Below are 27,705 nucleotides of genomic sequence, written 5' to 3' on the forward strand. Positions count from 1 at the left end.
AATTTCACAACAGTTATGTTTAATGCGAAATTTGACTTGAGCTGGTAGCCCGATGACAAGGATAGGGTTGTGATTTTCATTTATTTATTAAAGTGATGTTATTAAATATGTTTCGCAGAATGGACTAATATTTTCATTATTTCTTGACATAGTCAGTAATCCTGCAAAGATAATGCGCAGTACAAACCGATGACAGTTCCAAGACGTCTTCTCTCTTCCTAAGAATCCTTCGAATGTGTTTCGATTCCACCACTCGAGCGATGACACCTCGACTGTACCGAAGCACACCACCCGAAGTGAGCCGATGTTTGACGATTAGTTGCGGCTCGCATTTACTAGGCGGCACGCTTTCGCTTCGTTTGTCATGTCCGGATGAGAGATATGATTAAAAAAACAAATATCATGAATGCCAGTGTATTATTTAGGTTAGGGCGGCTTGTAACCAGTCATGAGTTCGGATTCAAAGGAAATCAATTAAAAATCCAGACGTTCAATCAGTTACAAAATTACATTACATAATTTGATGAAGAGACATCCCTATTCCCAAGTTGAGAAGTTCGGTTTTTTGCAATCATCGAAGAGTGCCTTAATGCGCCTCTGTGCAGCGTGTCAGACATATTGAAGTGACGTGTTAGATCTCTGCGGGGGCTCCGAATAAATAAATGTGCACTCTTAATATAGATTATTGCGGAAGATATTTATATCCTTAGAGAAAAGGTCGATTTTATAAATTATTAGATTGACTACCCGACCGTAGGAATGTAATCGAAATATTTTAACAAGATCCTTTAGGTATTGTATTCTTTTCTTTATAATTTCACGACATAAGAACATACGAGTACAAAAACAGGCACAGATTGGGAACAGAATACATTTGTGGCGTTTATGAACGCACATTTTTATGATGCGTAAGCCGGAACGCACGAGATGTGGGAAAAAGAATATAGTCTGTGACACGGGACCTTTTTACCGCCGAAAAGGACTTTTTGGCGGGAACGCGAGGAGTGAAGTTGTGTGATTTGTTTTATTTTGTCTATTTAGTGTTTCTTCAGGTTTAAATGTGTAATAACGGTGGTTTATTAAGTGTTTAATATCTGTGAAAGTGCACAAATGTGGGAAAATGAAACAAAGCCGCTGGACGCAACTTCTCGGGATCCTCCAAAAAGTCCACTGAAAAAATCTTAGTAAATGACCACCATTTTACTAAGATTATATTTCATGCCATATCATCTCATTTCATTTAATTTCATTTCACTCCATATTATCATTTTTCATAAAAATAAGAATATAAACTAAAATAAGACATGACTTAAAGGTCTTAGTTACCAGGTCATAAAATCACTTAAAAAAAAAAAAAACCGCCGAAAATTTAAAACGTAAAAATAATTTATAATGTGTTTAATAACTAATGTAATATAATTACTTAGAATTGTTTATGCCGCTACAACAAAAAATTTATATTGTTTCAACTGTGGTGTTAATTACATAAAACATGACTTTACGGCGAAATAAAGAAGGGACTCTATATTAGTCTATATGAACTCTCTTACATTAAAACACGATTAAAATATGTTAATAAAATTTCTACTGACTTTTGTGTATTTGAAATACTGACTTGTATCTTAGTCGATCCCATGAGGTCAATTATACCAATTACAAGTTGTAACGTCATAACCAAAAGGTGAAAAAACTTCAAAGTCTCTCATAATATTTCCGGCACTCCTTTGTTTACTTTTGATTTATGTCTTAAATTTGATGTTATCTGTGGCTTTATGGAGTTGTTTTAGCACGTAGGTATTACTTTTCGGTCTTATTTAAGACAAAGTATTTATTATAAGTATCAGATTCTTAAATTAACACAATCATTCGTCATTTTAATCCCTGTAATATTTTCACTCTCACACTTCTAATATCTCACTCAGTACTATTTTCTGACATTTTCGTTAGACGTATATATGTAGACAAGATCGATCGATCGAATAGTAGATACATTAACGATATAATTTTGTGTTTATCATTTTCATTTTATTAATTCCCACTTTTCGAATACAGAAACAGATTTTCTTGGTAGCGAAGGCATTGATTATTCGTCAACATTTGAAAACAGTGCTAACTATCGTTCCTTAAAAAAGTTGGTCCTTAAAAAAGTATTTCGCGCGACATTCAAGTTTCTTAATGTCGTTTGATAAATGATTGAAATCAATTTATGAATCGTATTATCTTATTAGATTAGTTCAGGTCAGATAATATTAATGATGATAATTTTTTCGGCTGTCAGATGATGCGATAAGTGATCGCCCGAAAAAATATAAAAATATACGTAAAATTATCGAAAAAAAAACCCCTAAAATGAGCGGTTTTTTTTCTGGGTCGTGAGTCGAACCCATTTTTTTTATTGCTTAGGTGGGTGGACGAGCTGACGGCCCACGGTGTTAAGCGGTTACCGAAGCCCATAGACATCTATAACGTAAATGCCGCCATCTACCTTGAGATATCAGTTTTAAGGTCTCAGTATAGACTATAAAGTTAAAACGGCTGCCCCACCCTTCAAACCGAAACGCATTACTGCTTCACCGCAGAAATAGGCAGGGTGGTGGTACCTACCCGTGCGGACTTACAAGATGTCGTACCACCAGTAATTACGCAGATTATAATTTTGCGGGTTTGATTTTTACTACACGATGTTATTCTTTCACCTTCGTACCACCACGATCTGTAGATGTTGGGAGCGGCTCGCGGTCCCAAGGATGGTATTTAGGGCCTTACCCACTAAACGATTCCCGTACATTCTCACCCGTCTGATACCTCCAACACTGCAACAAGATGCGCGGATCACGCCAAGGACGCCCGGCCGAACCGCTGGGGCGAAACGAATGCTGGAATGTCAACCGTCTCGGTACGGCGGCCCATCAGGCCACCCAGGCGATGCCGCTGGTATGGTACCCCGTGATACCCCGTGGGGTTGGAACCAACAAAATGAAGGGCCTAAGTAACATAGCTTTTTTTACCGAATTTAACTTCTTTTTGTCAAAAGTTTCTGTTTTCCTTATAGGTATCTATTTTTCACAATATACCCAACATATACGAGTATAAACAAAAATCATGGTTTTTATTATTTTAGTATAGCTATAAACTTTGACTAGCAGTGCTTAAACAATTTAGACGTCATTTAAATCCAATGGCTAGAAAAAAGTAAAAGGCGGGCACCGTTGTTTATGCTATTTTTTTAATAAAAAAGGGTTCTTTTGGAGGGCCACTAACTCTAAAACGTTAAGAATAATAACAACATAATGATAAGTCAGTATTTAGGTAATATCTTGTAAAATACTAAAATAAAGTAAAATTACCTAAATCTGCGGGGTGTTTTTGACGATTTGGTGGATTTAATTGATGTTTTAATTTAAAAACCAAGGTTTTTAATTTAAAACTTTCTATTTCCCTTTTTTCTTGTTCTTGTATTTAAATGTATTTTCAGGGGTTCACTTATCGGGTGAAGGCATTGTATAGTGTAGCTATATTTAAGTATATTTAAGTTTGTTGATTTATTAGATGATGTATGTAGTATATGTCATTTCCTATATATACATAAGTATATGTGGACTTATTTTTGCTCTTTTATCGAGTTGTCTCAAAAATCATTATCTTACTTTTTTGGAAACCTCCGTCTTAAATTATATTAAATCATTTCTTTGCATATTTAGTTACCTGCAATTATTATTGTTTTAATAAACACTTATTTTATTATACTTTTCTAACTAGAGTCTAGTTACGAAAGTTCTGCTGTGCATGTTATGTTAATAAAAACAATGCTCATCAAAAATAAAATAAAAATTCGCTTACGGTAGACTTATCTAATTTTAACTAATCTCCCTGGAATACTTAAACTAAAATACACAGCTAAATTATTTCGGAGCTTAATATTTACTGCTTAAGATTTAAATCAGCTCCATTTATATTTACTTTTATTTGTCTACACAATTCTGGTGAATTTTCTTCGGCATTATTGATAAAGTTGGTTAACACGCGATACCCTAAACCTCTGGATCAAGGGGACAAGTTGAAACACCGTTTTCCCGTTGTTTGTCAACTCGCCTTATAAATAACGGGATTGATTCTTGTGTTTCGTAAATTGTACGTTGAAAGGAAGTAAGAATTTATTGCTTCTTATCATCCACTTTATTGAAAGTGCCTGATTATTTACGATGGCAATTACGGTTTGTTTATCCGACGTCTTTTTAAATTTATAATCATAATTTTACGGATAACTTGATAAGATTATGTTTATTGTCCGCTGCGTGTCTCTATGATCTATATTCCATTAATAATACAAATATATTCGGCTTCATATTTTCGAGGAACATACTTACCTAAAAAGAAAGATGTGTGGTGTCGTGGAACACCGGATAGGAACGAAGTTCCTTGTTATAAAAATATTAATTTTAAGTTCTATTCGAGGTATAAAGAAAATAAAGCTGCGGTAACGTGCGAACTTATTATGGTACACTTCATTCGAGATTGTTTACATAAGAGTTAATATATTGCGCAAACGAACGCTCCGAGATCGTGGTCAATGAATGATAAAAAAATAAGTTCTTTTTTGTGCGTTATTACAAAGTTAAGTCGTACACTGTGTGCATTACTAATAAAAATCTTACGTTACGGACGTTTTCTCCCGGTTAGGGTGCCCCTCCGCATCGTCCCATAAGGAACTTCGTTCCAAAAATATATAATATATTTTATTACTTAGATATGTGAACTAGCTCACGGCCTGGTTTTAAGTGGTTACGGGAGCCCACAGACATGTACATCGGCTGCGCCACCCATCAAGCCGAAACGCGTTACTGCTTCACGGCAGAAATAGGTAGTGGTACCTACCCGTTCGAACTCACAAGAAGTTCTACCACCAGATTTATAAAATACTAGCTGACCTGGCAGACTTCGTAGTGACTCAATCTATAAATAAAAGACCTAAATTTTTGTATAAAATAAACTTAAAACAAACAAAAAGAATCCGTCTGACGGGGGACAAAACAAAGGAAAAACAAAATTGTTATTTTTATTGATTCCGAGAATTTTCATATTTATCTACCTTTTAAACCTTCTCTGGACCTCCACAAATAATTCAAGACCAAAATTAGCCAGATCGGTCCAGCCGTTCTCGAAGATTTTCCCTGTAAATCACCTGTTCAGATTTTTAATTTAAAGTTGAAAATGTAAGTCTAATTTACCGACCGTAAATTGCAACTTCCATAAAAGTTACGAAGCTGATTATTTTATGTATAAAAGAACAACTTGTAGAGAATTATTTGCCAAAAAAAGTGTTCTAATTTTTCATTTTATTTTAAGTGGGCCATGTCGAAAATTCTCGAAAAATTAGAAAAAAATTCATAACTCTAAAACTATCAAAAATCGCGGAACATACATGGGGGTGATTCGGATACCTCACAACACGAGGGACCTAAATTTTTTTTTTGGACGTCAATTTTCCGGCCACCCTGTATATAGGTAGATAGATATATAATTTAGAAACATATTTCTATTGTTTCAAATGACTGTATTTTAGTGTTGTTCCTAAGATTAACATTGACAACTATATTTGCGAGTAAAAACGAAAAAGTACTATACGCCTAACACAAACTTAATAGTATTTTTTTTTTTTATTTCGAATTATTTGAACACGTTTGGAATGCAAACAACATTATAATTATATAACACTTCGTAATTCCTTTCGTAACTACTCGAATGCACATTATCCCTTATCTCAAAGTATGTTTTAACACGACAAAACCGCATTTACACCGTTTCATACGTAAACTTCGGTCGTTCGCTCCTCCGGTTTACCTCAACAACAAACTTATGATTTACAGTCAATATACGTGAATGAGATCCCGGTTTTACGCGATAATGATCCAGCAAACTATTAACCCAGACAGTTTCGGAACTGTGATGAGCTTTTTATGATCACTGAAGTCGTTGAGGTCGATTAATATTGTTGTTGTACGTTTAACTACTTATAATAATAGGTCTGTATTTACGTAGTTGCCGTTTTACAGTGCTGGCTATTTGAAACGTAATTTATAAATTATATGGCTGGCAATACATTCTAAATTCAAATGAATTGACTTTTTGGCGGGAACGCGAGGAGTGAAGTTGTGTGATTTGTTTTATTTTGTCTATTTAGTGTTTCTTCGGGTTTAAATGTGTAATAATGGTGGTTTATTAACTTTTTAATATCTGTGAAAGTGCACAAATGTGGGAAAATGAAACAAAACCGCTGGACGTAGCTTCTCGGGATCCTCCAAAAAGACCACTGAAAAAGTCTTAGTAAATGACCACCATTTTACTGAGATTATATTCCATCCCATATCATCTCAATTCATTTCATTTAATTTCATCCCAGTTGATTAGTGTCTCAAATTAATCATCTTCATTTCCTTTCACTCCATAATATCATTTTTCATGCAAATATGAACTAAATAAATTAAAATAAGACATGACTTAAAGGTCTCAGTGACCAGGTCATAAAATCTCTTAAAAAAAAAAAAATGAATTTGACTTTTAAAATCTTCGAATGTTTTTTTTCAAATTCAGTATTTTTTTTTATTGATAAATGTTTTGGTTTTCTCTAAATTTGTATTTTTTTCTAAAGACGTACCTAACAAATGGTCACGAATGACTTCCACGGCTAAGGAATAAAATCCTGTAATAAAAATATAATCCACAAAAAATATAATTTGTGGAATTACTGGTGGTAGGACATCTTGTGGAGTCGGCACGGATAAGTACCAATCACCATTCTGCCTATTTTTGCCGTGAAGCAGTAATGCGTTTCGGTATGAATGGTGGGGCAGCCGTTGTACTGTAAAAACTAACATCTTAGAACTCATGTCTCGAGGTGGGTGACAGCATTTATTATATAGATGTCTATAGGTTTTGGTGGTCAGATGGAATCTGGTGGAGCGTGTGATCGTCCACTCATAAAAAAAAATTAATTCTCAACTCTCACTCATAAAAATATTACTCTCACTCAACTCTCACTCATAAAAATATTACTCCATAGAGGCACTATAAACTGCCTTTGAACGCAAGAAGAAGGGCATAGAAAAATTCCCACTGCACTGGCAGAGATGCTTCGGTACCAAGCATATTTTGATAGATAGAAATAAAAAAAAAATTGTAAAAAAAATACTTTAACTTTCTGTAGGTATACTAAATAGCAATGACCTAATATTTTTTTTCTATTACGGGTCATAAATCTCTGAAGTTCATTCCTGTATTATGCATCCGGAGTTATGACGCTTCCTCAACCTTTTAGGCAATAGATTGATTGTGTCCTTGAGTTGTTTTACTTGAGCTGGGACTTTTATCATCCTACATAGGTTGGGATAGTGGATATATGTCACTACGGTCTTTCACAGAAGCGTCTAATTCCCATGTCTAGACTAAACTCAAAGAGGATTTGGAGAAGAAGCGTTGAAAAAAGGTCCTCACAAAAAAATGATCCTCCTCCTCCCAAAAAGGGTCCTATAGGATTAGTGACATGACCGTCGTTCCCATCAGTCGACGGACCGTCAATTGCTGGCTGTGCCTTTATCCACTCCGGCATTGCCAATGTACTCGCGCAACCGTATTTTGTTGGCAAAACTTGTTCTTTTTTTATTTATTTTTTATTGCTTCGATGGGTGAACGAGCTCACAGCCCGCCTGGTGTTAAGTTGTTACTGGAGCCCATAGACATCTACGACGTAAATGCGCCACCCACCTTGAGATATAAGTTCTAAGGTCTCAAGTATAGTTACAACGGCTGCCCCGCCCTTCAAACCGAAACGCATTACTGCTTCACGGCAGAAATAGGCGATTTACCGGAATTCACATATTTTTAACCTTAAAAGAAAGTTTCCCCCTATCGTTTTTTCTACCTATAAATCCCGTAGAGTATTCAGACACTAGAACGACATTTCGCTCAGAAACAACATTCTGTTTTGAAACTTTAAAAGCGCAACGCGAAACAAGAAGGGTGCTCTCGACGTAGTGAAATGAAAACCTAACAACCGATGTTGGGTGAAAATCAGTCAGATACGCTTTGATGTTACGTTCAGTCACATTAAAATTTACATATTTTTTCCCCGTGTATTTCTCTATTTGCTTTTCTTGACTTTGATATCCTTTCAATACTGGGCATTCAAAGGAATTGCTACTACGGCTTTTACAGAGATCTTGTTTACGGCGTGTGGTGAATGCTGATCACGGATCGGCGCCGCGTTTAGCATTTTCTAATTGTCTTGTTTCTTTTATGTAATTATTTGAGAAATTAAAATAACAAATATATTACAGATTTTGTTGGAGGCTAACAGGAGTAAGACATTCTTGCCTCATATAAGTGTGAAGATTACCGACATTAGTTGCAGATATAGAGCGACAGCTAGGATAAAGGAGATATTGAAAAAAAAAATCGGTTGTCTGTAAAGTCTGTTTACTGACGATAATTGAACGTGACAACGTCATAAGAAAATACTGATGGAATGGTTTCATTTTTCAAAAGAAAATTTTAATTTTATTTGTTCGATAGATATTTTGTATGGACAATTGACACCACATTCATTTTTCACTGAACTTCATACTTGACGAAAACATGTAAATGTATTATTGTATAGCAGCTGTCCACGCGGATGCATCGCTCACTCAAGTAGGAGAGAGACAGATGTCGAACGCTGCCGAACGCGGAGGCCGAATGTGTCTCTTTGTCGCTCGTTGCGTGCTCTCGCTTGCACTCCAAGCCTTAAATGGAACGCCTCAGACCGAGGTAATGCCGCATGAGTCATGTTTTTTCGTGCATGCAGCCGGCTCCATCGAATTATAAGACGTTGTCACGTCAAAAAGTTTTAATTATAAATTCTATCACAATGATTAATTTAAATTGTACAACAAGACAAATAATATACGAATTAAGTTACTAGATAAGTAGTAAGTAAATAGTAAGGATAATAAACGTCTTTAGACTTGTTCCGTAACTCTCAAACGACTATCATACTTTCGGTTTCAATTCTAAATAATTCGCAGTATATGCTGAATGAAATAACAACTTACAAATAGCTAGTGTCGTCTAATCAGACAGTTTCCTTGAGTAAATTTTATGTGGAAATACGATGTAATTTGCGTAGACGCTCCAGTCGCGACGCAATCACCCGCCGTATTGTGTTCCTTGGATTACGTTTCTGAGTACATTCTCAGTACATACAAACATAGTCTGTAGGTGGAATTTCAGTATGCGACCTATTTGTTTTCACTGTTGACTTTAAAAGTCGTGATTTAATCTGAATTTCACGATATCCCTAAGTACAAGTTCGTAGACCCAAAGGCAACTCGGTTTGAGTGAGATTGGCAAATAAGCTCCGAGATATTCTCGATTCAAAATGGCTAGGACAATAAAATTGAATATATTTAAATGTAAAAATGGCCTTTTTTACATTTACATATATTCAATTTTATTAGAGAGAAAAATAAATTTTGCGTAAATAAACAATTTTTTTTCAAAATATTAAAGTTCTGCATTGGTCAATTCAAATCGATACTGCCGTAAAAGTTTTTGCTGGATAATTGAAAATTGTTTCCAGTAACAAAAAATTCGTAAAATATTTGGTGAAATTGGTAGCGTGCTATGGTGGCCGAGTAACATACAAGTCGTATACACAAGTAACAACACGCAGGAAGTCGTTAGTAGATTGTTTACGGTCGTGTATCATCAGCGGACTTAAAATTCCATAAATTAGGTACCATTAACAAACCGTATCGTAGGATGCGAAAGGCAAGAGACAGAAAAAGAATGGGGTGCATTTGAAGAGACCTACACGCAGTATTGAGTGGATACGGGTTGAAGAAGAGATCAAATCGTACTATATGTTTGTGCAATGGGTGATATTTGAATTGTCCAAAAGCCGATAGTCCAAAAAAAAACACATAGCTGCAATAAATATTAATCATAGAACGGACATATTTGTAGTCATCGTGGCCTAAAGGATAAGACGTCCGATGCATTCGTGTGTAGCGATGCACCGGTGTTCGAATCCCGCAGCCGTGTACCAATTTTTCTTATGAAATACGTACTCAACAAATGTTCACGATTGACTTCCGCGGTGAAGGAATAACATCGTGTAATAAAAAACAAACCCGCAAAATTAGGTAGGTACCACCACCCCGCCTATTTCCGCTGTGAAGCAGTAATGCGTTTCGGTTCGAAGGGTGGGGTAGCCGTTGTAACTATACTGAGACCTTAGAACTTATATCTCGAGGTGGGTGGCGCATTTACGTTGTAGATGTCTATGGGCTCCAGTAACCACTTAACACCAGGTGAGCTGTGACATCGTTCACACATTTAAGCAAAAAAAATATATTCGAATTCTTGGTTTTCTGTTTTCTTTGTTAACTAAAAGAATTAACGTTGATGAGTACCTAAGCTGATGATAAAAAGATTAATCGTTTTAAATACCTAGAAACACTCACTCGTCACGCTTTCAGTTCGGACGGCGAGATGATACAATTAAGCCGAACACGCACTGTTTATATCGGACATATTGTTGCACATGCACTTTCTTAAACCAATTTCTAAGATAAATCACGATTATTTTAGTCGGTTTTAGACAGGCTTTTTCCTTTTAGGTTCCATAGTCTAATGATCAAAAGTCGGACCCTTGCAATTTCTCCGTACTGTATCTCATAGATATTGAAGTAGGAAGCCATTCATAGTGCATAGGTGTAATTTGGATGCCACATATTTTATGAGCCGTTAAAGGTATTTCGATGTCACTTTTGTTGTAAAGATGATTAGACATCAAAAGTCATCCTGGCCTAAAGAATAAGGGCCTGGTGTACTCGTATCGACCGACGCGATGATGTCGTTGTTAGAATCTCGCAGCCTCTAATCAATTTTCTTAAGAAGGTCACAATCAATTTGTTCACGAATTATTCAAACTAAGAGTTATATTTTGTATACCAAGTTATTACACAATTCAGATATAGAACTAAAGTCTTATGGTGGATGATGGCGATGATGATATCCATGAGCTCCGCTAAACACTCAGTACGGCGTGATTCGTAAATTTGTTCAATGTCAAAAAAATCAATTGTTAATTATATTTTATAATTGTTTACTTTTAAGCTAAATCGGGTATATAGCATCCCTTATATTTAATCTGAAACTTATAAATGGATTCTGATTTGAATGATGCGTCACCGAGCTGTTTCTATCTATTATCTCGCCTATTGAGCTATAAAAAGCCATTATTCGTATACAATTGTATCTTCGACCTCATGTCTTAAGGTGACTTCGAGGCCTCTGTTAGTTTTCCAAATAGTTAAGTTTTTCCAACGGTTATAGTAAATGTCAGTTTATAGTGAATGTCAGTGCCTCTTCTTTCTTTTAAGAAGTTATAAAAATGGAGGGTATTTTTTTGCTACGGGACTAGTTAATTATCGTATGTAGTCAAAATTACAACTTGCAGAAAGTTTTGGGATGTGAAAATTATGGTATTCACTATTCATAATATATGATGACATGTTTTTGTGATATCTTTATATCCTGTCTTTGTGGCACAAATTTTGTCATTCTTATAAACTTTTTTTTCAATATAAAACTGGATGTTACTTATACAAGGAAGCTACTAAATCAATCTCAGCAATAGGTATGGCGTAATAGGGATTTAAAAGTAATCCAAAAACAGTTATCCAACTTTAAACTTTAACATTTAATCCAACTTTTAGCATTTTAATCAAATATCTATCCTACTAAATGCAATTACTGTCCATTAACGTTATAGAATTTTGAAAAATCAATCACAGTAAATAATTTAAACGTATATAGCCGGCAAATAGCTCTTCATCGACGGTCCTGCTCTGCCCAACGGTGGTAAATTTTCTTTTCTTCCTGATGGTGTGAGATCTTTACGAATCTGATTTAGATTTCTTTCTTTGTTGAAATTTCCATTGTTCCTTTGTAATACCTTGTAGTTTCTGATGACGCCATGAAGCTCTTCCTGGGACATGTTCTTTTTATTTTCACGTTTAAATTCTTGTGAATCAATTTCGGGTTCTTCTTCGTAGTGATTACTTAAATTGTTACGATTTAAATGTGTTTTATTATATTGATTATTATTCAGGAGTTTGTTGATATTTTTTAGTTTGTTAGATTCGAAATAGTTCTTGGCTGATATCAAATTTATGATGTCGGAGGCTTGAAAAGGTCTGCTGTTTTCGTTATTAATTTTTTTTGAATCCGTTTGGATATACTTTGGATGGTTTTCTACTTGTTTTTCTTTTAATGATTTAGTATCAGCATTATCTTTCGGAGCAACAATTTTCTCTTCTTTCTGTCTCTTAAAAAAGCGTTTCAAGAAAATGTTCTCCTTTAAGTTGTCATTAAAGTTTTCGGTTGTTGTTTCTTCCTGTGGTTCACCCGTTTGTACGGTGATAGGACTGAAATCGTTATTTTCATTACGAGCAACAATATCTGAGACTTCAATGCTATTGGCAGTGCTTATATAACTAGACTCTGATGAAACGTCAGTTCTACGGGTATCAAAAATTTCATTCTTTTTATTAATGTTAAGCCAATTCAAGTACTGTTGTTGCTGATTTACGGGCGAATTATTTAAATAAGTCGATTCTGGTTTGTATTGTCTATTTTCAACATCCGAATTTACGATTTTAGTCCTTTGAACGTTATTATTGCTGTCAATATAATCATAAGATTGACTGACAGTTTGACTGGGAGGTATAAATTTATTTTGAGTAATTATTTTGGCTCGCACTTGAGACCCTTCATCATTACTTGGGAAAAGCTTTTTATTATCAAAAGCGTTTGACTGACTTTTATAGTTACTATTGTAATTGTTGGCCCAGTCGTTGTTATTAAAATTATTCATATAGGACAGTTCATTGGGTGTTGAATTACTTTCTGTGGATGTCGACGAAGTGTAAACATGTTTGTTAATTCGATCCAAATGTACGTTATCTTGTTTGATATTTGCTAAATTAGAAAGTTGATATTTTCCCGTCACTTCATTGAAACTGTCCCTAGGTGCTAGAGTTTGCGTTTCTATCTTTGAATGTATCATATTTGTATATTGCTCAGGAGTCATTTCGTTAAAGTTTATCATTACGTCATCATCTTCACCAAATGATCTTGATATCGAGTTTTTATCAGGAGTCTGGTTATTGTCTTTATTGGCATTGTATTGCCATTTTAGTAAGTTCTTATTTTCAGGTTCAGTTTCTTTAATGGCAGCTTCATAATTAACCAATTGTGGCATTGTTGTCTTCTCATTTAGTCTGGTTATTGTTGGCTGTGGTGTACTTGCGGAGGGTATATGAGCACCTTGTGAAGCCAAAAATGTTATTTGTGGTGATATAGTAGAGCTTTGTCTAGTTTTTAGATGTTCGGAAAATGTTTCCGAATAAGATTTAAGAGGTGACTGTGGGCTTGTTGCTGCTAACAAATTATTGTGTGAATTTGCTGCCTCTAGGAAATTGAATGAAAACGATTCTGGGGTTCTCCCAGTATATAGATTATGTGTAGGCAAAATAGTAAAAGTATTTCTTTCAGTATCTTGATATATATCGTCTTCTTCGTTCCAGTTCTTAAGATGGGCTGGTTTTCTTGCCTCTTCAGCTAAGTTGTGTTGCACAGCCCTGAGAAAGGAACAGATCGAATTTAAGGTTGATTATATGTATTATAATAATGTATTATAAATATTTTATATTAACTTATAAACTATTAATATTTCAAAATATGTAGCTATTAATACGTAAGTATGTATGTGAAAGTATGAATGAAAATAATTAATGTAGATAACAGATATTATAAAGAGCCCTAAACAGCACAGGCCCGCAAAAGTCAATTTTAGGATCAAGACATTACGTTACCTTTGAATAATTTCAGGTACAGGAGGAGGTACGGGTAAGTGGTCACCACTAGCTCGGAATCCATTCGCATCAGCAATATAATGTACTGAATACGTTTGCCCATCATCACCAACATACGAATATGATCCTTCAACAACTTGTTCTTGTTTATCATTTCCAATGTTCTCCATACGGCTATGTTGTACATAGTGAGTTTGATCTGCACCTAGAGCTCTAAAAAGAAATGTAGTCCTGTACAGAAGGATAACCTTTCAAGTGTACTATCGTTGTATTGTCAAGATTGATATAGCACCAGAGACGCACATTAAAAAAGAACATACTTACTCATAACTGAAGCTTCCATCTAAATCCATTTCATTAGACAAACGTAGTATTGGAATAGCTGTCTCTGTTGTGGACGATATAAATAAACTTGGTAAAGGTAGATATTGAGGAATCGGAAAATTTCCTGATTTAGCTTGGTCTATTCCTTGGTCATTTCTTTTTTCTGGGGATACCACAACGTTTCTTTGAGGTGGTTTTGGTAAACCATTTTGGATTTGTCTATTGTTAAGTGTGAACTGTTGTGGCTTTCTTATTTCAGGTTTCATATCGATTCTATCAATAGGATGTTGGTATTCAACTGTTTTTGGAAGGCTTCTCATATCCAGACGTTGGGTTTGAAACACGTTTGTATTCGGTTCAGTTCGATTATTTTTAGTGTCAAAAAAAGAAAACCGTGGTGGTGAAGGTCTTTTGTCTTCTTCATCGTCTTCGTCCTCGTAATCGTTGCGCGATGGAGGGCGGAACGTCGACGAAATCATAATTGGAGGAAATGGTGTAGGAAACGATGTTGGTGTTTTGATAGGATCCAGTGGTAAATAAGGAAATGGCAATTTGTTCATTTGATTTACAGGAAAATACGGTGCGGGAGTGACCGTTTCAGGGGGAAGATAAATTGAATTCTCTGAAGCCGATACACCTGGACCGGGCGTTTGAAAACGTGATCCATAATTTTGTTCATGGCTTATTGAAACAGATATTAATACGATAAGTAGCCTCTGAAAATAAACAGAAAAGGATTTACCTTATATTTAAATAATCCACGATATTACTGTCACTTTAACTCAACACCCACACTTACTAGCTTCATTTTCTTTGAAGTTCTGTAGTTTGATTTTGTACTCTCACGTCACACTGTAACAGTAGTAGAAAACTGAATGATAATGAAATTGAATACCGAATAAATTTATACACACGCGAGATTCTCGTGTCCAGGCATTCGTGAAATATCGTTGGACTTGTAATTACGGTTTCTCCTCGCCGTTTCTGTCATATTCACTGTACTATCATTAAGATATACAGTAGTACGGTATGTGATGAAGTTTACATTCGTAGCTTTTCTAATATAATAACATATTTAATGCGGTGTGATTTAAAACTTTGCCTTTTTGCTTTGCTCGTTAAAGTGATGATACGTTTCTGAATCTCTTTACTATGCATGTATATTAGTTAGGAAACTGAGCACTCTACGCAGATTGATCCGGTCACCGTCGTCGTCGAACCCGTCGCAAGTGACGATGGGCTCACCGAGCGAATTAACCCATAGACACAGCCCACTGAGTTTCTCGCCGGATCTTCTCAGTGGGTCGCGTTTCCGATCCGGTGGTAGATTCTGCGAAGTACTGCTCTTGCTAGGGTCAGTGTTAGCAATACTCCGGTTTGAGCCCCGTGAGCTCACCTACTAGTTAAGGTTACGCTGAAATAGCCTCTCAAGGCTATCAGCTTAGGTAGAAAAAAAAACGCAGATTTTGCTGATGTGGTTCACTGAATGAATTCGGTAGGTAACTGGTGGTAGGGCATCTTGTGAGCTCATACGGGTAGGCACCACCATCCTGCCTATTACAGCAACTAGTAAAAAACTCGATTCGAGAGTTATTTTTCCTAAGCTAACACTGGTTTGTAATTCATTCGTCTCCACCATTATTTTCAATTCTTCATTATAATTGTTTTATGTCTAAATTTTGACAGGATCTTTTTTCCTCATTTATGTAAATCAACGATGTATAAAAAGGCACCATGCTTTCATTAACAGAGGAGAACACAACGAAATGTAAGCAAATGAATACCTAATATCGATATAAGATTTTATGAACTTTAATTTAAAATCAATTTGTATTTATGAAGCCATAAAACAGTTTATGTACCCTTCCATTAGGAATAGATGGACTTATTAAATTATTCAGGACAAATGTTCTGTTGTATGTAAATATTAAGCCCAAGCTTCTTTTTTTTCGTTAAGTTATTCATAGTGGGCTAAATATAGGACGATATAAACAACATTTGCATTTGCTAAAAAAATTGTTCAATAAAAATCTTCTTTATTTATTTTTAAAGAATGCAGTCACGAAAGATAAGTCAAGTGATTTTGTTCACCGAAAAATACCGATACCTTTAATCGAGAAGTTTCATTAATTAAAGTTAGCCCCTATGAAGATTCCCACGAAGAGGGCACTGGTCGATAAACTGGAGATTTAATTTGGTCATCCCAAAATTGCAGATTCAAGCTGTGTAACGAGAGTCATTGACCTCAAGACCGGTTCCATCGATTTTTTGTTTACTGGACGTAAAGCAAAATTAAGGGTATCTGCATGTTGATTATCAGTCGAACAGACACCATATATTTCAATTTTAATTAATTATATACCATTGAATATTACTCGGTAGATTTTGTCATCCCTCAAAAAAATTATACCAGAGAAATTTCGATGCTGTTATTTTTCAAGACACTTGTAATTAGCGTTGACGTATAAAATGAAAAGGTTTTTTCAATTAATTACTTTTTGAATCTATCATAATTAACTTCTGCTTAAAATGAATCTGCCAATTGTTTATTTGTGTTATTATGAACCACTACGTTAAAACAGGTTCGGATGGACTGCGGTAATGATGTTGTCGTGGCCTAAAGAATAAGACCCCCGGTATAATCTTATCAAAATCAAATCCTGCATACATGTAACAATTTTTCTAATGAAATACGTTCTTCACGCACCTTCACTATATCCACGATGAATGAATAACCTCGTGTAATAAAAATCAAATTTCTAAAAATTAATGCGCATAATTACCTTACCATTGAGACACAGACATGAGGTCTTAAGGTACGAGGCGTTCACGTTGTGATTTCTACGGAGTCCATTAATCACTTAGCACAAGGTGGGCTGATTACCCAATAAATAATGTAAAAAAAAAACGATATTTGAAGTGTTTATTTAAATTAGCAATTTTATAATCATTTTAGAATTCAAATTTAGCTCACTAGTGCTTTCTATTATTTCAGCAAAAAAATAATAATTTAAGTTGTTAATTCTTATATGTTTTTTTTTATTTATTTCAGGTAAGTTCAAATAAATCACACAATGCTGTCTCTTTCGGGTAAGTAAAATGCAATAATTATTACACAAAAAGTTTATTGTATTAATATGACGAATACATCACAATTCGATGGCTTCAAGTATACAACGTTATCACAATATCGTTTTTCAAACAGTTATCGAGTTCACAAAGAACAATCGTGAACAGGATAACTGATATTTCCCCAGAAATATAGTTCCATATTAGATTTCGAAGACCGTAGATAAATCTTCTGAAGATCATAAACTCATAGTTTTTAAGGAAAAATTAAATTTAGAAATTTATGATTAGAAATTTAAATAGTCATAGTTAAAATCACATTTTTTAGTCTCGTGTCTCGTAAAATTTGCATACGATCGTTTAAACACTATCTACTTTTTACCGTAACTTGGATAGTTTTGTTCTTGGGGGTATGACTGGGATGGATAGTGACTGGGAGCTTGGGTAGGGTAGTAGGTAGGGGGCTGAGTTGGGTAGTAAGAAGGAGCTTGAGTGGGATAGTAAGTTGGAGCTTGGGTGGGGTAGTAAGATGGGGCTTGGGTGGGATAGTATGTAGGTGCTTGGGTCGGGTAGTAAATAGGCGCCTGTGTGGGATGATAAACGTGTTGTGGCTTGTTCTTTTCGGCTTCAGCCTGCGCGGCTTCCTCTTTGGCATTTTGATCAAGGGCTCTGTGAAGGGTAGAAAAGAAGAGTTTTAGATTATTTATAAACTCGATTAATTTTCTTATTGAGTGGAATAATGTTTTTTTTTTTGCTTAGGTGGGTAGACGAGCTCACAGCCCACCTGGTGTTAAGTGGTTACTGGAGCCCATAGACATCTACAGCGTAAATGCGCCACCCACCTTGAGATATAAGTTTTAAGGTCTCAAGTATAGTTACAACGGCTGCCCCAGCCTTCAAACCGAAACGCATTACTGCTTCACGGCTGAAATAGGCAGGGAGGTGGTACCTACCCGTGCGGTCTCACAAGAGGTCCTACCTTATGATTATTCATTACAAGATATGTCGAGCATTTCTTTGTGTTACAAGCTACTGACATTTATATAATGTTCCACAAATACATTAGCCGTTTGAAAAACAGAATCAAAATAATTTTTATTAAGATAAAATTTAAAACTGCGGAACTTAACGACTGCAGAAATTACGGATGTGAACAAGAAAAAAAAAACATTTTATAATCGAGGAAAACTGTATACTTTGCCTAAATTTCTAGCCAATAATAAAACTTTAGCAAAACTGTATGTTGTGTGTATGTTGCGCTGCTGATATTAGCAAAAAGAAGCATAATATCATCTTTACGTTTACCTGACCATCGTTTGGAATGGTTTTTCGTTTTGTTTTTTTTTTTTTTTTCGTACGATCGTCACGCAATATCCAGTGAGGCGATTTGAATATATTAAAATTTATTTCTAAGCTTACACAGGACCAACATAAATCTAACTGATATATGTAGAGATAGAGAACTAGGGAACTCTAAAACGGGCAGAAATGTTGAACTCGTCGAATTGAAGTCGTCGTGGCCTAACGGATAAGACGTCCGGTGCATTCGTGTTGAGCGATGCACCGGTGTTCGAATCCCGCAGGCGGGTACCAATTTTTCTAATTAAATACGTACTCAACAAATGTTCTCGATTGACTTCCACGGTGAAGGAATAACATCTTGTAATAAAAATGAAACCCGCAAAATTATAATTTGCGTAATTACTGGTGGTAGGACCTCTTGTGAGTCCGCACGGGTAGGTACCACCACCCTGCCTATTTCTGCCGTGAAGCAGTAATGCGTTTCGGTTTGAAGGGTGGGGCAGCCGTTGTAACTATAATTGAGACCTTAGAACTTATATCTCAAGGTGGGTGGCGCATTTACGTTGTAGATGTCTATGGGCTCCAGTAACACCAGGTGGGCTGTGAGCTCGTCCACCCATCTAAGCAATAAAAAAAAAAACTTACCTAATTAATTTTGAAACTATCTATAATAATACATTAAAATGGAAAAAGAAAAATATATTTACAGAGAAGTTATACGCGAATCTTTGATTAAAAACAACGGTAAACATGACCATTATGCGAAATTCCGTTAGGATAATTTAGCGTTGTTATGAGAATTGGCGAGAATATTTAAGAATACATTCTCTTTAATGTGTTGTAAATTTTACGAATGTTTAACTTAGTCAACAAGGATTGAAAACGAAATATTTGTTTTTTTTTATTTGTTTGAACGTTTAGGCCAAGACAAACACTACTGAATTAAGTTAGAGACATTTAAAAAATACTAGAGGTCCCACAGTAGTCGAAATTCGACTATAATTAATTGGAATTGTAAGTTTGTACACTATTATGATTGTATTTTATACTTCTATAATCACAAATTTCGCCAAGGCTACACTATAAAAATATATTAATAAAGACAAACAATATTTAATCTATTCTCAATTTGACCACAGACGTCAAGAACAAAAGTTTGACAATAAATAGTATACATACGTGTGTGCGTGAAATACATGGTATGTAGCGTGTGTAATATTTTCTTTATTGATTTAATATATCTTTTATGCATTATTTAAAAAAAATATTAGCATTGTGCACTTCTTCTCTATATTCTGTATAAGTGTGGAAAATTTCATACTCCTCCGTCCGCGCAATTTTCGTAAAAAGGGATACAAAGTTTTTGCTTCACGTATTAATATATATTCAAAAATATGCAGGTAACACGTATATACATTGATGTTGTAAATGTATATTAAGGTCGACTTCTAACATAATAATTAAGCTTCATTAATTAACTATTCTGTTGTTACTATTATTTTTAAACAGATCACGTGGAACGATAGTGCCATTTTGATATGCGTACAACGAATAAGTATAATTCTAGCGAAAATAAATAATAAATAACGAATCGATAGTTTAATTCCGATTTTTTTTTTTTTTTTTTTATTGCTTAGATGAGTGGACGAGCTCACAGCCCACCTGGTGTTAAGTGGTTACTGGAGCCCATAGACATCTACAACGTAAATGCGCCACCCACCTTGAGATATAAGTTCTAAGGTCTCAATTATAGTTACAACGGCTGCCCCACCCTTCAAACCGAAACGCATTACTGCTTCACGGCAGAAATAGGCAGGGTGGTGGTACCTACCCGTGCGGACTCACAAGAGGTCCTACCACCAGTAATTAGAAATGTTTTTGTTTCAATATGGAAATGTAATAATTAGAAATGCAACTCTATATTAACCCTGCCATGGTTGATTCCCATAAATTAGGTTCCAAATTACAATGGAATTTCTAAGCTACAACAGCTATATCAACTGATTTTTCGTCTTTTAACTTATTACATTAAATTTATAGCAAGTATTTATAGTGTTGTAAGTGTTCAGTTATATTATGTAAATCATTCACTTCTAATTTGACAGTGTACAACAAGTACCATTGTTCGGATGAGTATCTTTATTTACTTAAATTACAATACAATAGTACACACACTAGTTTTTGCTCTTTAAGTAGATACCCATGTAAATTTTATCTTGTTCCGTTATTATGCAAATAAAAACTTTGAGTACCTACCTAATTTCTTTGTTTGAATATAATAATATTTTTTTAATATTATAGATTTTTTGTTTAATAGGTTTATATGACTTCGGTAAATAGATTTTAGAGTTGAGATTTTTATTTAATGAAAAACTATTTGCTTATTAACTACTTTAAGTAATTTATCACGAATGTTGATGTGCATCCGAATAGTTTCCATTATTGATTTGCTTAGAGAATCTGAATTATCCTGTGAGAGTATGACATTGTAAAGACTTGAACGTTTTTGTTCTATTGTATGTAAACCATACATATTATGTATGTTTTTTCAAATTCCATTTTTTTACCCTACCCATTCGCCGCGTCGGTAACCTAAGGGGCTATTGCAGCTACTCCCGGACGGGTAAGTAAGCTCAAGGGATCAACCTTAAAGAATTTGATAACACTAGTCCTGGGAGACTACTCCTGAGAGGAGTCCTGGAAGAGTACTTCGCACAATCTATCACCGGACCAGAATCGCGACCCGTTGAGAAGATCCTGCGCGAAGCTCAGTGTCTATGGGTTAGTTCGCTAGTCATAATTCACGAGTTTGACGAGGACGATGACCAGTGCTTGAGGCGCTTTGTTGGGTGGCGCATTTACGTGGTAGGTGTCTATGGGCTCCAGTAACCACTTAACACCAGGTGGGCTGTGAGCTCGTCCACCCATCTAAGCAATCAAAAAGCAAAAAAAAAGGAAAAAAAAAAAAAAAAAAAAAAAAAAAAAAAAAAAAAAAAAAAAAAAAAAAAAAAAAAAAAAGCACCGACAAGACATGAGGTTCCACATAGCACTGCCCCAAGCTAGTATTTTCTCCTGCATTATGAGTAGCGGCAACACATATTATTACAACAAAATAATCAGCTAAGCTAAATGTAAAATTCTTATTATTTTAGCAAGTTTAAGTTAAGTCGTCGTGGCCCAAAGGATAAGACGTCCGGTGCATTCGTGTTGAAGCGATGCACCGATGTTCGAATTCGAGGCGGGTACCAATTTTTCTAATGAAATCGTACTTAACAAATGTTCACGATTGACTTCCACGATGAAGGAATAACATCGTGTAATAAAAATCGAACCCGCAAAATTATAATTTGCGTAATTACTGGTGGTAGGACATATTGTGAGTCCGCACGTTGTAGACGTCTATGGGCTCCAGTAACCACTTAACACTAGTTGGTCTGTGAGCTCGTCCACCCATCTAAGTAATAAAAAATAAAAAAGTTTCATTCGCAATCTTCGCAAAGGCCGCTCACCCCCGTTAGAAGTTTTTAATGTATGTTTATATTGTGCATACACAAACTATTATCAAAACTTTATAAGTTAATGATTTTCAACCGTTTATTTGAAAACTTTAAGCCCGGTCTCTACGAAGCTATTATATACAGCTCAAATAACTGTTCTTTAATCAAAAATACAAACATTATTATGTAATTACATATTTTGATAAATTCTGAACCGTAGGGTCCATACATAATTAGTCTATAACTCACAACTAATAATTGTGGTAACATTTGTTGTCGACATAACGATTCCAATAGTTTTCTAATATGATGAAGTAAGCCTTGTTGGGCGTTCGGCATGTTATGAGTTCGCACGAAACGCTTTTTATTTTTATTTTGGGTGGACGAGCTCACAGCCCACCTGGTGTTAAGTGGTTACTGGAACCCATAGACATCTACAACGTAAATGCGCCACACACCTTGAGATATAAGTTCTAAGGTCTCAGTGTAGTTACAACGGCTGCCCCACCCTTCAAACCGAAACGCATTACTGCTTCACGGCAGAAATAGGCGGGGCGGTGGTACCTACCCGTGCGGCTCACAAGACGTCCTACCACCAGTACCACCGGTGTTTCCCTCATATAGTTCCGTTTTCAAGAATAATACCCACTATCACGGTTCTATCGAGACTTCAAGCTATTTAAATTGAGTTTCAATTTGTCATAATTAGACGAGCACATGGCCCCAACGAGTGACGTCACTTTTAACAAATGCTACGTTTACCTAAGCAAAACCAAAACAAAATCGTGACATTTTTAATTGAACAAATCAATTCGAATCCTTGGCATTTCTTTGTTACTAATTTCGTTAGCGATTTAATTACTTTCCTTTAGTTATTAATTGGATATGTAAATTTGTATACTTTTTGAATTTTTCAAAAGCAATTACGTGACCTCATTCTGTTGTTTACCGTACAAAAGAACAAACAGTAATTAGAATTGAATGTTGTCAATTTAAATTTGAATTGTGGTGCCTTGTCTCATACTATAAGTTTTATGAATACCAATTTTATAATTAAAAAGTACACTCTGATAAATCTATACTAATATTATAAAGAGGAAAGATTTGTTTGTTTGTTGGTATTAAATAGGCTCCAAAACTACGCAACCGATTTGAAAAATTCTTTCACTGTTTGAAAGCTACAGTATTCCCGAGTGACATGGGCTATAATCTTTTTTGAAAAAAATTCTGGATCCTTACTAAAACTCCAATAATGTAAGCTAAGGTGTAAAAAAATTACCTAAAATATTCTTTACATCGGGTGCCCTGCGAAAACTATTAATGATAGAATAAAATAATGTATTACGACTTTATAGAACACATTATTATTGACAAAAGTGATGCGGCAGCATATGTCTAACCATTATAGTTATGCCGAAATAAGTGTTATTTTATTAAAAAAAATTAAGCGTCAAATATCGTTGAAATTTTTGTTTAAGACCTGAGGGGAGCCGGAGCGGCCGCTAGTATCAAATACATCCATATTTTCAATAATTGTTTCCATTGAGCATATCCTTTTCTGGATTCACGCCCAGTTTCGAACCTAGGGTAGATTCTACTAACAATTAGCGTATTTCTGCAGCGAAGCTGTTATGTGTTCAATTGTGACTTCGCCCTCATGTCTCGGGTTAATCATATCAGTTGATTTCTGAATCTGAATTTTTATTTTATAACAATATCTTTAAAATAGCAATCCTACAAATACTTACGCCTGAATAGCAGCAGGTACGGGAGGAGGAGTGGGTAAATGGTCCCCGTAAGCATGGTAGCCAGTCTTGTCGGCCCAGTAGTGGACGGTGTAAACTTTGCCATCAGCTCCAGTGTAAGAGTACCAGCCCTTTTTCACCAGGCTTGCCTCTTCTGTGTTGGGATTCGTGAAGTAGCCTTCCTCGCCTACGTGTGTTCCATCGGCGATTTGATACCTTGCAAGCAAAGAGAAAATCAATTGCCAATTTGCCGCAATCAATTCTTTGTTAAGTATCAGTTATATTGTCATTAAATACGTTGGTATAATTTTTTAGATTTCGCACGTAAGATTGTGTACCCATAATTTCCTTTACAATATATCATTTTTTTTATGAAACCATAAAACACGCCTACACAGCAATCGACACCAATCAAGACAACACAATTAAAGCACCACTAAACCGAATATGTCAGTTTATAAGTAATGTTTCAAGTTCAGTACAAAAAACTAAATTGGCTTAACGTACGACCACACCTACATTCAATGTTGTCGGCAACTTTGGAGAAATACTATACTTGACCCCGCAAAGAAGGACAGACGAATCAGTTCAGTCTGATATTAATTGTGACGTCATTAAGGCTACAGATTCCTATAGTTTTGAAAACAGGTATAGGGTTTTGGGAGCTCGCGGTAAATTGGTTGATCGTTTTGAAACGTTTTATTGTAATTCAGACAGAGGTGACCTTGTGCTGTTTGGGTGTCTGAGATCTGTATAACGTAACCAAAAAGGGTTGAATTTATGTGTTTTGAAATAAAGGGAACTTCGAACCTTTGATTACTTTTTATTATTACTATTACTTATTTTTACTATTTTCTATTTTTACTATTACTGTCAGTGTCTGGTGTTTTTTTTAAATTATTCGATAAAATATAATTTGGATGGCCAGAGTAACTCTTGTGTATTGACTAGAATATTTGAATATTTTTAAGTTAGAAATACATTTTGTTGCTAAAATTCTTAGTATCTACCCACTTAATAACCTATCTCGGTTCCTTTATAAGGTCATCTATGTTACGGAGATAACCATGACAGATAAGTGTGTGTTTATTTGTGGATTCTTCAAAGTACTCATGTTTTTAGTGTTTAGTTTAATTTATTTTGGTGTTTTGTTTTTATGGCGTCATTCATATTCTTAAGCTTTAAGTTTGATTGTTTCAGTATCTGTTTTAATATCTTTTAGATAGTTACTTCGTTTTAGTTTATTAAGAGCTTAAAATATAGATTCTAAAACAGTCTGCTCCATAGCTTGGTATAAAATAGGATAATTTTGTTAAAAGTAGCTTTGCTGTTTATTTTGCTCTGTATTTTTGAATCGGCGTTAAATTCAATCGATTCACAAATACTTGTTTAGTGACATGGAATCTTGCCATTTTAAAATACAATATCTTAAAAACGATTCTTAAAATTCGATAGGTATCTCATAAGATAGCATTAGTCACCTAAACCAACAACATGCAAATTTAATTGAATCTGAGTGGAAAAAGATCTGTCTCGAATCAATTTAAACCAATTAAGATTGCTCATAAATTATTATTTTTTTTCAATAAAAAAAAGTAGATACGGAAATAAACGGTATAATATAAAACATATCCGAATAAAGCTAAATTGGAGCATAAATTATACAAAATTAGGAACTTTTTCGGATACGTCTATTTTTTATGTACAGTTATATTAGTTGTAAATTAACCGGAATCATGTCGTCATTCTAATTTGAAACTATAAAATGTTTCGGGTTTGGCTCTATTACCGTTAAGGTCTTGTTTGATTTGACACATAACCCATTGTTTTATATAATATTTGCCTGACGGAGCCTTGGTTTTCTTTGTAAAATGTTGCTTAGAGATGAATCTAAAATCGTGCATGCATTTTGGCGGGTTCACTGACTTAATTTCGTATAAATGTAGACTTGTAATATTATTTTTCGGTGTAAATGAATAAATAAAGAGCGTCAGAAATAATTTTGAAATTTATAGGACTTTTTTGTAAAAATTCGATGCATCTATTACAAATGATATTCATTTGGTAGGTAATGCTTGAATCTGATACACTATCTGAGTCAAAACCGCGAGGACTTGACTATTTGAATGTTTTCTCATCTGATTAGCAAATTAGCAATTAGCAATTCTGTATTTTTGAAGACGAAGTAATAATAATAAAATTTCCACACGTAACGACTTTGAGATACAAGAAAAAAGGACACTACCACTTTAAACAACCTTTAAGAATATATATTATCAACACTCGACCAACGAGGCGACATATATCACTGTTTCAACTATGGGAAGAAAATTGTGGTGAACCAGGCGGTATCCCCTGTTGGTTTTAGATTAATGTTGAGGCCGTCATCCATCACTTTGTAACACAAAATAGCTTTAGCTCTTTACTTAAGTCTAGCGTTAGACGTATAGAAATAAGCCTATATAGTTAACTATACGCAAAAAGACGACTTTTCAACTGTTTTTAAAGTTAAAATGTTAAGCAAGTTATTTGGATAATTTTTATCGTAATTTTTCAGACAATTTATTGATAGATCGCTTTTGTTTTTTTTTGTATATTGATCTCAAGATAATAATAGTCATGAGATTTTAAATGATGATAAAAATAGATTGAAAAAAAGTATAAAACAAAATCTTGTGAAATATAAAAACCAGTGGGTACTTACTCGTATTTGTAACTGCCATTATCACCATAATACATTTCGTTCTTGATCACTGGGACGGGAGTTGTTGTGGTCGAAGTCTGATATGAAGGCGTGCTCCAGGTGGGACGATAGGTGTTTTGAGGAGGAGCATATGTATTCTGAGGATAGTATGAGTTTTGAGGGGGGGCGTAATTGTTTTGAGGGGGGGCGTAATTGTTTTGGGGATAAGTATTTATCGGCTGGATCGGCTTGGGTGGAGCGTTCCACGTATTTTGAGGTTTCCACTGGATAGGCGGGCTCTGGTTCGAAGGTGCGTACGAGTTGTATGCACTAGCAGCCGTGTTGAGGTCTAAGCTTTTGCTTAGTAGACCAACAGATTCCGCTGCTTCTGAATCTTCGATTTCTTTATCGGATTCGACATTATCGGCAAATGTAACAGCCAGGAAGGCAGCGACAATGAGAATCTGGAACATAAGACATTTTTTGAATGAAGCCCTATCTACAATATACACAAATTATCAATTATCTTAATGTGTAACTAAGTCAAAATTAATGAGAAAAAATCCAAAATTAAAATTTTTTTGCACTATTTCGCACATTTTCACAGACAGCCTCAAGGACTCACCAGCTTCATTTTGATGTCCTTCTGTGGCCGTGGTCCGTTCGATACTGTGACCACGAGGGGTCGCTCCACATTTATAGCCTAAAATCCTGCGTCCTCATGCGTTCGCGCATCATGATGCTGCGCCAAGATACAATGACCTCACTCAGATTATGATGATACATAACAAAAATATTTTGGGGAAAATGGGGTTTTTAAATTTCATTCAGTATTTAATTTTTTTCGTGTGCCTAGTTTGCAAAGTTATGAATAATTTTAGTTCGTTGAATACATTTTGTATTCCTTGCTCTGCGAATTTATTACAGTGCGGGTCAAGTTTAGCATTCCTAAATTTGATTTGATGTCATAAATTTGACTACGAAATAAACATTTCTAAAATTACCGCGACTAGACAGATAGTCTATATAAAGCTAATAGTAACGGTTCATTATGTTCCGTTCATTAGAAGCAGCTTGATGAAAAATTGCTAATTGTTTTTGTGTCGACATTTGATTTAGGTTTTACAAGTCTAGGTGAATAGTGGTTTTAATTGCTGAATTGTAAACAG

General features: G+C 35.0%; 3 protein-coding genes across 5 annotated transcripts in view; 1 reads left to right on the top strand and 2 right to left on the bottom strand.

The window, feature by feature from the left end:
* Window positions 1–27,705, top strand: part of LOC101740831 (uncharacterized) — a 260,848-nt gene that overhangs the window by 9,588 nt on the left and 223,555 nt on the right. The window lies entirely within an intron of this gene.
* CPR20 (cuticular protein RR-1 motif 20) lies at window positions 11,720–15,113 on the bottom strand. 2 transcript variants are annotated; one of them, XM_062674556.1, is made up of 4 exons: window positions 15,040–15,113; window positions 14,241–14,956; window positions 13,917–14,147; window positions 11,720–13,682 (listed from the first exon to the last, which is right to left on the bottom strand). In XM_062674556.1, the coding sequence occupies exons 1-4, from the start codon at window positions 15,046–15,048 to the stop codon at window positions 11,843–11,845; spliced, it is 2,796 nt and encodes a 931-aa protein (XP_062530540.1). In that variant the 5' UTR covers window positions 15,049–15,113; the 3' UTR covers window positions 11,720–11,842. The 2 variants fall into 2 exon arrangements, with proteins under 2 accessions (XP_062530540.1, NP_001166728.1); NM_001173257.1 differs by having other exon boundaries at window positions 11,843–13,682; window positions 13,917–14,129; window positions 15,040–15,048.
* CPR21 (cuticular protein RR-1 motif 21) lies at window positions 17,349–27,372 on the bottom strand. Of its 2 annotated transcripts, NM_001043429.1 has the most exon segments (5): window positions 17,349–17,768; window positions 17,771–17,978; window positions 23,857–24,069; window positions 26,558–27,000; window positions 27,162–27,193. In NM_001043429.1, coding segments are annotated over 5 exon segments (954 nt in total). In that variant the 5' UTR covers window positions 27,171–27,193; the 3' UTR covers window positions 17,349–17,687.

Source organism: Bombyx mori, chromosome 21 (assembly GCF_030269925.1).
Source record: "Bombyx mori chromosome 21, ASM3026992v2".
Lineage (NCBI taxonomy): Eukaryota > Metazoa > Arthropoda > Insecta > Lepidoptera > Bombycidae > Bombyx > Bombyx mori.